The 14881-nt window shown below is 61.3% G+C and overlaps 1 protein-coding gene across 1 annotated transcript; it reads left to right on the forward strand.

The window, feature by feature from the left end:
• The first annotated feature begins 5444 nt into the window (after positions 1–5444).
• Positions 5445–13658, forward strand: TIMM44 (translocase of inner mitochondrial membrane 44). The gene is made up of 13 exons (XM_004595714.2): positions 5445–5561; positions 6652–6747; positions 7831–8001; positions 9233–9313; positions 9540–9689; positions 9821–9957; positions 10086–10171; positions 10562–10654; positions 10771–10895; positions 11280–11330; positions 12642–12731; positions 13290–13400; positions 13514–13658. Exons 1-13 carry the CDS (start codon positions 5517–5519, stop codon positions 13631–13633), a joined length of 1356 nt encoding a protein of 451 aa, XP_004595771.2. The 5' UTR covers positions 5445–5516; the 3' UTR covers positions 13634–13658.
• The last annotated feature ends 1223 nt before the right edge of the window (positions 13659–14881 follow it).

Consider the following 14881-nt stretch of genomic DNA (forward strand, 5'->3'; position numbering starts at 1 on the left):
TTCTCTGCCTGGGCTGGGAGGGGGATCGGAATTCCGCTGTCTGAGCAGCGCAGGACTGCACATTCCGCAAGAGTGGATTCCTGGCGTTTGCATTTAGCTGAGCCCCAGCGGCTGAGGTTGAAAACGGAGATCTCCTTTGACCATGTGTGAGACCACCCTGCCACCGCAGGCCCCCAGGAGACCCCGAGTGGCTGTGGATTTGCAAGGCTGACTGGCTGAACCCACCACCCCACCCCTAGGGGCCCATCTGCCCTAATTGAACTTTTCCCTGTAGCTTGCCCAGCCTTTGCCTGTAGCCCACCACTGGGTCCCTCTGGAGCGCTCAGTCCCACGCACGCCTGCAGCTCGTGTGAACTTTTGACGAGGGCATCCGGGGCCCCTCTGTCTCCTCTTGGAAGCGGGAGTTGGGGCGGGCCTCCCTCACCAAGGGCAGTGGCCTTAACATGTCAGAGTCGGCCCTTGGTGCTGGTATGGAAAGACCCTGCACCCAGGCCTGCGTGGACCACTGCGGGAGTGTCCCTGCTGGGCCGGGGCAGCCAGCGAGGGCGGCTTACCTAAAAGGTGTAGGAGAGACGGAGCCGTCCTCCTTGGCTGTGGGAGAATCAAGCTGTTCTAACTTAGCACTCCGCTCCCAGCACCTGGGGCGGCTCCTTAGGAGAGCATGCAGCCCCCCCCCCATTGGATCAGGGTGCAGGGCGTAAGTGGGGACCCCGCTCCGGGCTCTTAGCTTCCCCAAATCTCTGTCAACTCATTCCGTTTTGTTTGTTTTTTGTTTTTTTGTTTGTTTTTTTTTTTTTTTGATCATTTAAAGGGAGAAAAATTATTTATTTTTTAAGCTGTGTGGAGCATCAGGCCTGCGGGCACGTCCCGCCGCAGGGCGGGAAGCTTGGTGGAGGGTAGGGTTGCCCGGGGACCCTGCGGGCCACCTGCTCCCCACCTGGCATGCTAGATGGCTAGCCGCTTTGTTCCCTAGCATGTTTGAAATTCCGTTTTTGTTTTCTATGAAATACTTGATTTTTTTCTTTTTTTAGGTGCCTTTTTTTTTTTTTTTTTCATTTTAACTTTGTTTTCACCTGGGTTTGTCTCCAATAAAATCTGACGAGTGCTGTCCAAAAGTCAGCAATAAATGAATCCCGCTGTGTTCTTTGAAGGATGCTTTAATGTGAATGCCTTTTTTTTTTTTTTTTTTGAAACGATTATTTTCAGAAAGAAAAAAAAAAAAGGTGATCGGTTTTCCATCTCCCCTCCCCCCGTCCTCCCCGCCTTTTTTTTTTTTTTTTTTTTTAAATCCGTGTGAATAAATGTTCTTCAGTGTTTTAGGAGGAAGAAGCAAACGTAGATTTTGATAAATTCGAAGATTTCAGACTAATAACGAAGCTTTGAAAGACCATTTTTCGAAATTTTAGTGAAGTGTGAATATTTTTTGTCAACGGCTTTCTCAAAGAGAATGAAACTTTTTTGCACCATTTTCAGAGTTTTTATAGAGATGCCAAATTGATATATTTACATGTAATGGAAACGTGGAAAAAAAAAAGTTTTATTAAACAATTGTTCATAGCTGTGTAGACATTTTAATTCAGTTTCCAAAGCTCTCAAAAACAAACAAACAACAACAACACATAAAAACCAAAAGCCTATTTTTGAAGCTCGGAGTGATACGGTTTGGGGTGTTAACGACGGATTCCAAACGACTCAACTGTCCAAGTCCTCGGTTCTTCCCACAGGTTTTCAGGTTTGTGTTCCGTGCTGTATGTTACCAATGACTGGAATTCTGTGATATTTTGGTAATAAATGAAGTGGGATAACTGAGACATAAATGGCGTAGGGGTGATGGTGTGTGACTCACAGCAGCCCACGGCCCAGGAAGCGAAGGTGTGTGGGGGGGTCACCTCTGCCCGCCCCACCCCCCTCCCCAGGGAAGCCTGTGCCAGGCCTTGGCCTCGACCCCCTGCGAGGAGGGCCTGACTGGGCTGCTAGGTCTGTTCTGTCAACGGCCTTATCCTGGGCGCTCCTCTCCAGGCCCTTAGGCCCAGCGCCTATCCAGCCTGAGCGCCCCCCTCCGAGGTGAGGAGTAGCAAGCAGGAAAGTCTTGGGTTCACTCCTGCAGGGGTCTCTACCTGCCAGCCACGGGGTGAGCGTCATGTCCGCTCTCTGCAGTGGGGCCAGAGTGCCCCCATGCACACAGAAACCAGCGGGGTCAATCCTCAGCAAAGCCTGGGGCTCTGGGGCTCTGTGTCAGGGTGACGCCATCAGTCCCACTCGGAGGAGAGAGGCCGCCTCTGCAAGGGTGCTACTAGAGCCAGTGGATCTGCTGACCTGCCCTGGTGGCCTCCCAGGGACCATCCCTTAGCCCAGCATCCAGTGAGGCTCAGCCCACCTCCTGGTTCCCTTCAAGCTCATGGAACGGGGTCTGCAGCCTGGATGATTTCTCAGCAGGATTGAAAGGGGTTTCTAGAACACGAGTAGTGCGTTGCCCTGGAGAAGTGCCACCAGTGTGTGTGTGACAGACAAGGGACCAGACTGGGACAGGGAGAAGCAACTGCCCTTTGTTCTGCCCGCAGGTGGACAGCGTGGGAGGATGGGTGGGTGGGTGACCCGTTTGGGAGGCTTCCAGGAACCCTGTTGAATTAAAGGGCAGTGGAACAAGGCCCTCTTTCAGCCCACCCAGTGGTCCCACCCTCGAGACAGCGGAGGTGGGGTTGTCGGGCTGGTGGGCGCTGGGTATGACCAAAACCCGCATTCACACACCCATCCTACAGATGTCGTTCTAGGCCAATGACGTGCGATGTCCGTCCTAGGGCTTGCGGTGCCTTTTCCATTCATACCTCTGAACTCTCATTTTCAGGGTTCCGAAATGACGGGAAGTCAGGGGTGCTGCCAGTGTGGGCCACAAAGGAAAGGAAGGGGCTGAGGCGCTCGGGATCATGTGCTGGAAGGCTAGGCATCGCCCGTCCAGGTAGACTAGGCTCTCCCACTCCCCTTGTCCGATGGACCGTCTCCAGATGGAGGGTCCTGATGAGCAGAAGGAGCGGGTCCAGGTCCCGAGAGGTGGGTCCAGCTTACAGAGCCTCGAATGGACAGAGAAAGGGGGCAGGCCCCGGGAGCTGGCTGCCCAAGTGGGGGGTGGCACACCACTTGCAGATGTCTCTGCATCCTGGTCGGTGGGATCCCTTGTGAGTCACCAGAAACGGGGCACCCCTGCACCGTCTCCGCACCCCCAATCAGTGGCCCCTGACAGTGTGATAGGGCGAGAGGGGTGCAGAGCAAGATGGCAGAGTTTGGAGCCACTAAGGAGGATGCCAGGACCTCGCAGGGGAAGTCTGGACTGCCAGGTGGAGGATGGGCAGTCTTGGCCAAGGCCAGGTTTCTACCAACAGAAACTCGGCGCTACTTTGACAAAGCTGATGGTTTCCACATGCTCCCCGCAGCTCAGAGGAGTTTGGTCCCCAACGTCTTTGTTTGTGGTACCAAAAGGTGAGAGCTTCATCCACTTAGTGTGTCATTACTCTGAGAGTAGAGCTTCCATCTCCTGGTTCACTCCCTGAATACCAAGCAGCGGCCAGGGTTAATCCAAGCTGAAGCCAGGAGCAGCATCCGGGTCTCCCACCTGGGTGGCAGGGACCCACATGTTGGAGCCATTAGGTGCTGCCTCCCCGGGGTCTGCATTAAACCAGGAAGTGGGAGTCTAGAGCCACAGTGGGGACTCAACCCATCCCTCATTTTTGCCCTTTGAAGATAGGCTGTCAGGTTGCGGCTGGAGACCGAGGAGTCAGCCAGCTGGGGGAAGGGGCTGGCATGAAGGAGGGCAGATGGCAGCCAAAACCCACAGGGAGCAGGAACGGCGGGCCTGAGGCTGCTGAAGTGTGGAGGCCCAGGCCAGGCAGCCCACGTGAACAAGGCCACCCCTTCTCCCTGGGACACAGGTGTGTGAGTGTAAGAGAGTAGCCCAACGTGTGTGTGTGTGTGTCTTAGGCCCTGGGAGGATCCTGGGACTGTGGTGTGTGTGTCTGTCTGAGGCTGGAAGGGTGGCGAGGTCCTGGGACGACTATGATTGTATGGTGTGTGTCCTCAGCAGTTGCAACCAGGAGCCTCAGGCAGGTGGCTTTGTTTCCTGGAGACCACCACCACACACACACTCTACCCACCCATAGAAGATGTTGGACAGAGCTAGAACCTAATCACAATTATTGCCACTCAAAGGTGGTGGGCCACCTTTATAAAGACAATAGGCTGTCAAGGTCATGGGGAAAAGCTATGAGGGACTGTCCTAGACGGCAGATTGTCAGAGACCTATGGAGCAAGGCCGTCGCGGGCAGCCCACAATGCCCGTGGCAGCGCAGTGCGGCCATCGGGGGCAGCCCACAATGCCCGTGGCAGTGCGGCTGTCGGAGGCAGCCCACAAAGCCTGTGGCCCACACTGGAGTATCCAGGTTCGAGTCCCAGCACCCTACTTGTGCACATTCTAGAAGGCAAGGGGTGACAGCTGAAGTGCTCGGGGGTCCCTGCCCCACCTGGAAAGACCTGGATGGAGCTCCCGGGCTCCTGGCTGTAACCTGATCCCACCCTGGCTGGCATTGCATTTGGGGAGTGAACCAGCAGATGGAAGATGTGTCCGTCCGTTATTGTGTCTTCCACATAAAAAGACTTTAAAGATGACCTTAAGGGCACAGATGATCGCAACATAGTGTCAGATAATTAGAAAGTGATACACGTTGAGTCTATTACATTTAAACCATTAGTTGCTAAGTGTTGACTCCGTTGTGACAACTGGCTTCCGATGTTTGGCAGTTGACCACTTGGTTCCCATGAATCAGCACAAAGCTAGATGCATACACTTGTGGAGGAAAAAAACCCACAAAAACTCAATTTCCATCCCACCATTCATTCATCCAACTGAGAAGCAAAAAGAAAGATCCCGTATGTTGGTTCACGCCCCCCAAATGCCCTTAACAGCCAGGAATTGGGCCTGAAGAGCTCCAGCCTGCTGTCCGCCCTGGGTGGTGGCAGGGGGCCATCAGCCGCTGCTTCCTGGGGGGCTTGACGCCCCTGGGAATGCCCGCTCCAGAGGCCTCAGGAGGGTGGCCCGGAGCCAGCAGGGGTGTCCGTCACGGTCGGGGAGGGGCAGAGCTGGTGTGTCCAGCGGCCAGCAGGGGTGTCCGTCACGGTCGGGGAGGGGCAGAGCCGAGCACGCCGGGGGCTGGCCCGCCGGACGCTCCTGCAGGATCCTGCAGCATCGGCTCGGCCGCCCGGGAGCCCCGGCATCCCAGCTCCATGGCCATCACCCCGGGCTCCGCCCCCTCCGCAGGCTTCCCCCAATCACGGGCCTGAGCGGCTCCAGCAGGGCCCGCCCCCTCCCTGACCCTATTACGAGCGTCTGTCACTCTGGTTCGTCCTGCCCTATCACAGGCCTCGCCCTCCCCCGAAGCCACACCTTCCAGGTAGACTTTTTCCCAGGCAGAAGCGGCGAGTGACGCCATCAGGCCGCGACACCAGAAGGTCACACGGGATCCTCTGACATGGCGGCGGCGGCGCTGCGGAGTGGCTGGTGCCGCTGCCCGCGGGTGAGCCGATCCGCGAGGCCGGCCGGGGAGGGTGTTGGCTCGCAGGGACGCCTCCGGGCCTCCGGGTCTCGGGCGTGGCCGTGGCCGTGGCCGGGAGCACGTAGCCCGGGCCCGAGGGCGGGGACCGAGCGTGGAGGGCAGGGGTCGGCCATGTGCGGGACTTGTGGAGATGCTGGCCGCCGCGTGAGCCCCCACAGGCCCCCGGGGAGCTCGAGGCGGAGGGAGACCCACGCACACCCGTGACAGTCACAGCCCGTCCTGCGAGGACGGACCGTCCTGCATGGCCCTGGCCCCCCCCCCCCCCGTACCCACAGGTGGTCGACCCCATCTCACACCCAGGGATGGATGCATTGCTTTTCAAATGTGTTCCTTTTCACCGTGCAAGGACCTGCTGGTTGGAAGCCAGGAGCCGAGAGCTCCCTCTGCGTCTCCCACGTGGCAGGTGGCAAGGACACCTCCCCCCAAGTACTTGAACCTGGGAGGCAGGCTGGGAAATGAAGCAGCCAGGCCAACCCCAGCTTAACCCTCCCCTACCACAACTTGCCCATGCCTGCTTGTGAAAGGGGGTGGTCCCTGCGTTCCCCTCTCAAAGAACCAGAGGACGTAGGCATGTGGAGAAGTGAGACAAAGAGGGACCCTGCAGTGGCTAAGGACGTGCTGTGGGATGTTGCTCAGGGCCGCCACAATGACCAGGAGGCAGGGAGCAGAGAGGACCAGGTGCACGTGGCGTCCTCCTGGGTCCTGGGCTGTCGGGTCGCCAGGCTCAGTGTTGAGGTACAGACTTGCAGGAGACTTCTAAGAGTCCGGCAGTACTTTTCCCCTGTAGTTAAGTGAGTCCCTTCCCGAAGAGATCCTCCTTCCCCCCCCAAGGTGGCTTGGCTAGCGGCCTTCACCCTGACCTTGACATAGTGGATTCATTCCAGACGCAAAGTGACCCGCCGGAAGTCTACCCGTATCCGTTGGCTTCTGGGACTTCTGGGATGTTTCCAAAGATCCTGGCACACGGGGACCCCTGGTCACTTCTTGCTCAGGCAGTGTTTAAATGTCTCTCTCTCTCTCTCTCTCTCTCTCTCTCTGTCTCCTTCATTAGAGGTGCCTTAGCAGTGGGAGCCAGTTTCTTTCTGGCCACAGCCTCCCCCATGGCTCCGCCTATCAGATCGGCTGGCCAGGTGGAGCACCGTGCTTGGTGAGTAACCAGCGGGTCCCAAGCAAACAGGACCCTGCTTGTGTGTGTCACTGACCTCGTTGGTGGGGGAGGGACAGAGGTGCCACGGCCAGGGGTCGCCAGTGGAGGCCAGCTTCTTGCTTTTAATGCTGTTGGGAACAGCGCTGTGTCCCTTTGGTGGCTTCTGACCCATAGGCCCCTCTCCAAGCCTGGCAGATGGCAGCCGGGTCCCGCCCCCTTTGGCTACGGCAGCAGAGGGTGTGACAGGCCTGCTGGTGGGGGATCTGTTAGCCCTGGGGGTCTGAGGCCCTGTGATAGCTTCCTTCCAAGCCCCCAGGGTGGCCAGTGCCCGCCACCCCCAAGCTGGCAGAGTGCCACGGGTCACCTGAGTTTGCAATTGAGCCTTGGGTTCCCTCCCTACATCGCTCTGGTCCATGGCGTGTCCCCGTGGGGGGCTGGGGTGTCTCACCACCATCCCGAGGCTGAGATGGGGAAATCTGTCCCTTGGCCATAGGCCTGTGAGTGACACAGGTGCCAGCTGGACACCTGCAAGTGGCCACAGGGAAGTGACAGCCTCACCGTGTGCCCAGGAAGTAGCAGCCTGCACCTGCCCCTTGGACAGCAAGGAGCCAGAGCCCTCCAGGGTGCCCTGTGTGTTGCTTGGAGTCCCCGGGAGGGAGGCTGCCTGGTCTGGCCTGTGCCGTGTCCTCAGAGAGGAGAGGGAAGGCACGCTGTTGTTGAACTTGACCTTTCCCAGCAGTCTGAGTACACAGAGTTCCTGACTGGCGACACAGTTTCTGGGCTGGCTACGGAGAGCCACCTTGTTACAGCCACTGCTATTGCTCCGTGATTTTTCAATTTTTCGTGTTACCATTGATGGGGCATCACACCTGTGATGACACGTGGCTGCCACCAGCTGCCTCACAGCCCCCCTGCTAGTTCTCTGTACTCCCCCCAGGCCCCTGGCAGGCCCTGGCGTGGTACTTAAACTCTGTTGGCACTTCTTCAAGAAGTTCTCGCCATCTGGGTCACCCAGGATTTTTAAATAATTTGTTTTTTAACCCCCCTCCCCCCCCCCCCCCCCGGCTGTCTCATTCTTCCCAGCCCAGAGCGTACTCTACTGGAAACAGAAAAGGTTTCCTGTCCGGCCTCCTGGAAAACATCAGACAGGAGCTGGCCAAGAACAAGGAGATGAAAGAGAGTATCCAGAAATTCCGGGACGAGGCCAGGAGGCTGGAAGAGTCCGACGCGCTCCAGGAAGCCCGGAGGAAATACGTGAGTATCTTCCTCGCGTTCCTTCCAGCTGTCACAGGCTGTAGCACTTGTCCCCGACGCCCAGGAGCAAGAGGGCCAGGGACAAGCAGTCACTACAACCCAGCAGGTGACCCACAGACAACAGGCGGTGGAGGCAACGGGCTCCGGGGAACACGTACGATGTGGCCAGGCAGTGTGGGTGTTCTGGCAGGCCCTTGGGTGACCTGCACCCGGCTTTGCCCTGCTCCTGCTCTGCTCCTCAGAGCTGCTGATCGTGCTGGCAGAAACCGGGGTACGATGCCAGTGTGGTTGGCAATCACCAAAGCCACTGTGTGCTCCGTGGTGGCTGCTACGGGGGCTGGGCCCACCCTCCTCGCTGTGTGTCCCCCCCAAGAAGGGCCCTGCCGGAGAACATTGAGGGGCAGGAGGGGGGCGAGGTGGGAGGAAACAGTGACGTGTAGGGGGCCAGGGTTGGGTAGCAGCTGTTTAGGCTACTTCTGGGGATACCTGCATCTCCAATCCAAGTGCCAGGGTTCGAGTCCCGGCTGCTCCACTTCCGCTTCAGCTCGTTGCTCACGCACCTGGGCAAAGCAGCAGGTCATGACCCCAAATGCTCAGGTCCTTGCTGCTCATGGGTGAGACCCGGATAGTACTCCGGGCTCCTGGCTGCGGCCCAGCCCAGCACCCTGCCATTGTCTGAATCTGGGCAGCAAACCAGCAGGTGGAAGATCTCTCTGTCACTCTGCCCTTTTCAGTTCAGTGAGTCAACTTTTTTTAAGGATCATTTATTTTTATTTGAAAGGCAGATTGTATTACAAAGAGAAGGAGAGGCAAAGAGAAACATTTTTCATTCTCTGCTTCGCAACAGCCGGAGCTGAACCCATCTGAAGCCAGGAGCTTCTTCCAGGTCTCCCACGCGGGTGCAGGGTCCTAAGGCTTTGGGCCGTCCTCCACTGCTTTCCCAGGCCACAGGCAGGGAGCTGGATGGGAAGTGGAGCAGCTGGGATTAGAACCAGTGCACAATTTGGGATCCCCGCACCTGCAGGTGGAGGAAAGTTCATTTTGGTCCAAGAAAATTACTGAATCCACTGAAGCCGTCTGAGGGGGGCAGGCAGCTCAGGGGCGGGCAGGGGCTGGGTCAGGGCTTGGAGATTGGGAGGGGACATCTTCCTGCATGGGGGGCCTAGCGGGACAGTAGGGGTGGGGTGCGGGTACAGCCCAAGACACAGCTGACCACCTCCGTTTGCCTTAGAAAAGCATTGAGTCCGAAACTGTGCGTACCAGCGAAGCCATCAGGAAGAAGCTGGGAGAGCTGACGGGCACGGTGAAGGAGGTGAGAGCCCCCAGCAGGCAGTGCCCGCAGAGGTGGGTGGGTGGGTGTTTGGCCCTGGGGCACCGCTGGCCACCTCTGCTGCCAGGTTATGGTGGGATGTCATGGAGGTTTCCCTCCCGGAGCGGATGGCTGGGCCAGGATGGTCCTGTGGGGGCGGGGATCCCTGGTGGGGTGGGCTGGGCGAGCGCTCCGTCCTCCCTCGTTGGCCCCATCCGTGTCTCAGTAGAGTCTTGATGAAGTCAGTAAGAGTGACTTGGGCCGCAAGATCAAGGAAGGCGTGGAGGAGGCGGCCAAGACGGCCAAGCAGTCAGCCGAGTCCGTGTCCAAGGGCGGCGAGAAGCTGGGCCAGACGGCCGCCTTCAGAGCCTTGTCGCAGGTGAGTGGGGGGGGAGCGCTGGCGAGTGGGGAGCCTGGGACTTGAGGGGGGAAACGCCACGCGCCCACGCCCATGCCCGATGCCTGCCAGGCTCTGCACCCAGATCCCCTGCTTTCCCTCCACCCCCGCAGGGAGTAGAGACAGTCAAGAAAGAAATTGATGAGAGTGTGCTGGGCCAGACGGGGCCCTACCGCAGGCCCTCACGCCTCCGTAAGAGAACGGAGTTTGCGGGAGAGAAACTCAAGAACAGAGTATTCCAGGCCAATGAGTAAGTAGGTCCTGCGCTCAGCCGGGTCCTGGTCCTGGGTGGGGAAAGGAGGGATGGGGTGGCGGCGTGGCCACGGCAGGTGGGTGGTGTCGCGGAGTGGGGGTCACAGTCCCCGTCCTCCCCCCCAGGGAGGCCCTGGGCGTGGTGCTACACAAAGACTCCAAGTGGTACCAGCAGTGGAAGGACTTCAAGGACAACAATGTGGTATTCAACCGTGAGTCCGTCCATCCGTGGCGTGGGAGGGGGACCCCACTTCCGCCACCCGCCTGCAGCTGCCCGGGGGGGGCGGGGGGGCTGATGCTGCAGGTGCCAGGCGGTGGCTGCATCCCCGGGCGTCCCCAATGCTGCATGCCCCCTGTCCCTGAGGCCTCTGTAGCGTTGGGGGGCGGGCACCACCCAGGGCAATGCAGGGTCCTCTCCGAGGTCCCCGCTGAGCATCCGCGGCCTGGCCAGCTAGCTGGGGTCTCGCTCAAAGCTGGGCGCATGGTGGCAGGTGCTGGGCAGGTGCTGGGCGCATGGTGGCAGGCAGGCAGGCAGCCAGCCATCTGTGGGTGGTGTCAGTGCGGAAGCGCCCTCACCCCCAGCAGCACCACCTGCCACCCAGGGTTCTTTGAGATGAAGATGAAATACGACGAAAGCGACAACGCGCTCATCCGGGCATCCCGGGCTCTGACAGACAAGGTCACTGACCTGCTGGGTGAGTCTAGGCGGGGCAGGGGGGTTCAACGCCAGCCGCCCTTCCCCGTACTCCTGCAGGGGACCCGGACTTACTGGAGGCCCCCTTCCTTACCTCCGCACTCCCCTCACCCCCAGGGGGCCTGTTCTCCAAGACGGAGATGTCCCAGGTGCTCACTGAGATCCTGCGGGTGGACCCGGCCTTCGACAAGGACAGCTTCCTGCACCAGTGCGAGAAGGACATTATCCCCAACATCCTGGAGGTGCTCGTGGCCCGCGCCCCCCGGCCCTTGCCGCCCCCCACGGCTGGGCCACGCTGGGCTGCCCCGGAAGTGTCCCATCCTGCCCTTTCGTGATTTCACTTCTAGGGCTTCCACACACCCCCCCCCCCAGAGGCAGGGGCTGCGGCTCATCACACTCCCCCTCCCCGACCCTCCCCGACCCTCCCCAACCAGCAGGCCGACCCCCCCCATCCCCACCCCCGCCTTCCCTGTGCGCCCGGAGCCGAGCCCAGCTCGCTCTCCACTCCTCCCACACCCCGTCTTATTCCCCCAGGCCAGGAGCACCCCCTCCCCCCACACACACACAGAAGCTTTCTGGGGTTCCCCGGGCCCCGGGCCCTGAATTCTTCTCCTCCCCCTCTGCAGGCCATGATTTCCGGGGAGCTGGACATCCTCCGGGACTGGTGCTACGAGGCTGTGAGTGGGGGGCTCCCTTCCTCCCTTCCCCACCCCGCCCGGGGCCTGTGTGCTCCCCGGCAGCCACCCCATCAGCTACAGGGCCTGGGTGGCCACCCCTCGGCCCCCACCCGACAGCAGATCCCTCCCTCGCCCGAGGGACAGCCAGGGTCTTGTGAGGCAACCCCTTTGCACCTGCCCCCACATCCCTCTTAAAATACTCCTGGCTACGGAGGCAGCCCTGGTGATGTGAGGCCATTGAGGAAGGCAGAGAGGCCATGGCACACAGGCCTGCCTCCCCAGCTGGACTTGGGGTACAGGCTGCGTCCCCCCCACCCCCATGCCTGGTTGCAGGTACCCACTGAGCCCCAGAACTTTCCTCCCCACCACGCTTGAGCCTGGCCACTCTTCTTACTCCCCCAACACACACGCTGCCAAACAAACCCTCGGAGGACTCCCCGCCCAGGGCCAGCGTGTTCTGACGGGAGGGCCCCAGCTGCCGCGTTCCCGAAGGCCCAAGTTCAAGATCCTGGGGCCACCGTCTGCCCTGGCTGCTCGGCCACCTCACCCTCACCCTCACCCTGCCAGCTCCCTGACCGCATCGGGCCTGGCCTCTGCTGCCTCAACTTTCTTTGGAGGTTTTTTTCCTTTTTGTTTTTTGCAGCCTTGCCTTGGGCAAAGCCATCTCGAGGCTTTTTTTGGCTCGGCCCGTTCTGCAGCCAGCTCCCAAAAGAAGCTGGAGCGCGCGGGAGCGGAGGCAACGCTGTCGGAGTGCCTGGCAAAGCCTCCCTCCCCTGGGCCGTGACTAATCCACCAGGCATCCTTGACTTTGGCTTCTTCCACACTTTCTCTCCTGGTTTTTTGTTTTGTTTTTTTATTTCCCTGGTCGTTGCTTTGATTCCCTCTCGGAATCTTAGGAGGATCACACTGAGGCCCGTGACCTCGGCCAGGGAGCTAGCGCCCCGTGGCCGCTACAAACGCAGCCCAAGTTGCTGGTGGCTTCCTCGGAAGCCATTAAAAAAAACAAAAAACAAAAAAAGCAGCGAAAAAGTTATCTTTACAAAACTTGCACCTGCGGGCCTGGCGCCCTGCCCTCCCACCCACTCACCTCCTCACCCCTCAGCGCATCAGACCCTGTCGGTCACAGGCTACACCGGAGATGAACCCAGTGACCGGGGCCGTGACCGCCAGGGGCCAGCGTGGCGGGGAGGGCTCCTGGCTGCCACCACGGGCTCTGGACCAAGCCTCGGTGTTCTCGCCGGGGTGGGCCAGGGCTGCGGGCCCGAGGCAGGCTGGGGTGTGTGGTCGGCCAAGCTGCCTCTCTCCTCGCAGACCTATAGCCAGCTGGCTCACCCCATCCAGCAGGCCAAGGCCCTGGGCCTGCAGTTCCAGTCCCGCATCCTGGACATTGACAACGTTGACGTGAGTGTGCGGGGGAGCCCGGGGTGTGGGCAGGGCCCCGAAGGGTGGGCACACAGGCGGGCGCCTGGGGCGACCCGGACCATGAACCATCTTGATCCGAGCTTCCCCAGAGCCTGGTGACGCACAAGTTGAGGCGGTAACCAGGGTTTGCAGCGGGTGTTGTGGCTGAAGGAGGTGTGCCATGTTAGGGTACCATGCATCAGGGCAAAAGTCCCTGGATTCCCAGGCAGCTACTGGGCACTGCCCATACCAAACACCACGCACCACCACCCCCTCTTCCCCGCACCTTCATGGGAAAGGGGTCCCCGTCACTGTGGAGAGTGGACCCCATTGTCTAAAGCCAACCCAGGTACCCCCCCACACACCTCCTGTGCCAGCAAGCTCAGAATGGATGCTCCCAGCGGGGTGCGCAGGCTGGGCCGGGCAGAGGCCAGGGCCTCAGCACCCGTCAGGAAGGAGTAGGCAGGCCCTGACCTTAGAGGCCGGCCCAGAGGGAAGGAAGGGCAGAGGTGGGCAGAGGTGGGCAGAGGGCCCACGTCCCGCGTGCTCCCTCCGCAGCTGGCCATGGGCAAGATGATGGAGCAGGGCCCCGTGTTGATCGTCACCTTCCAGGCCCAGCTGGTGATGGTGGTCAGGAACCCCAAGGGCGAGGTGGTGGAGGGCGACCCGGTGAGTTGGCAGGAGCCCCCACTTGCTGGTGGACGCAGACGGGTGGGCCAGGGCGCATCCCCCCCACCGCGCTGAGCCCACCCGCCCGTGTGTGTGTGTGTGTGTGTGTGCAGGACAAGGTACTACGCATGCTGTACGTGTGGGCGCTCTGCCGCGACCAGGACGAGCTGAACCCCTACGCAGCCTGGCGCCTCCTGGACATCTCGGCCTCCAGTACAGAACAGATCCTCTGAGACCCCACCCCACCGGGGGCCCGGGGCCGGGTCGTCCCCGCTGCCAGCCAACGGCCAGAGAGGCAGGGCACGCACAGCCCGCGGCGCCACTGGGCCTCGGGGACTGGACTGCAGGGCTGCCAGCCCGGCTGCGAAGCCACGTGGACCAGGACCGCGACCCGCCCAGGGCCGCGTGGGGCTGCTGGCGGCCGGCAGTGACCAGGGTCGCAGGTGCCAAGGGACCCTCCCCGGGGGGCCCGCCCAGCCCCGCCATCCAAGCAGGCGCGACGACAGCCCGGCCACCGGAGGTCCGTTTTGTATCTCGCCCTTGCCCTTCCCGTATATCAGCTGAGACTTGGAACGAATAAACACACCCAATTGCAGAGAAGCCGCGTGGTTGGGCGTCCGTGTCTGGGGGAGGGGGTGGCCTAGGCGCCCAGGCTTTGGGGAAGATGGGGGAGCATGAAGATTTGGGGTACCACTCCCTGCGACCTGCATGTGGGGACCCCCCACATTAGCCGTGAAAGTCAGGGGTGAAGGTATCCGTTGCGGGGGGGGGTGGGGGATGCCGTGGGTCTTTGGGCACGGGGGGGGGTCCGCCGAGGGGTCCCGGGAGGATGAGGAGCGGGGAGGGTGGGCTCCCGCAGGCTGGAGCAGCGTCCGGGTCCCCCCCTCCCCAGCCGGCCGCTCCCCGCGCATCCTTGGCGGGCCCGCCCCCGTCGCCATGGGAACGGCGGCGGCGGCCCGGCTCGCGCGCGCCTCGCCCGCCTCGGTCGCCACCGCTCCAGGGGCGGGTGGGGTGGGCTGAGCCGGGGCCGCCGCCGGCGGGGTGAGGTCCGGAGCGGAGCTGCGCGGGAGCCGGAGCCGGGGAACAGGCACCGCCGCACCGCCGCCGCCGCGCGGTCTGTCCGCCCGGGTCCAGGTGGAGGCTAGGGTGAGGGGCGCGCCGGGGCGGGGGCGGCGGCCGTGGGGGGAGGGGGTCCCGGGCCACCGAGAACAAAGCGCGAGGTGGGCGCCGCGGGCAGCTCGGCCCTGCCACCCGCGCGCACTCGCACCTGTTGTGCCCGGGCCGGGCGGCTCGGGGTCCGGTGTCCACCCCCACCAACACCTCCTTGGTGCGCTGCAATCGGGTCCCCCGCGTGCGGGGCGCGGGCCGGCTGGCCGGGGACCCCCCATTCCCCTCACCCCGAGACGCGCCCGGTGTCGGGGAGGACGTGGACGGTCCCGGGAAGTGGACGGGCGGCGGTGGCGAGGGCGGCTGCCGGGAGT

The sequence above is a fragment of the Ochotona princeps genome, chromosome 33 (genome assembly GCF_030435755.1).
Source record: "Ochotona princeps isolate mOchPri1 chromosome 33, mOchPri1.hap1, whole genome shotgun sequence".
In the NCBI taxonomy this organism is placed as follows: domain Eukaryota; kingdom Metazoa; phylum Chordata; class Mammalia; order Lagomorpha; family Ochotonidae; genus Ochotona; species Ochotona princeps.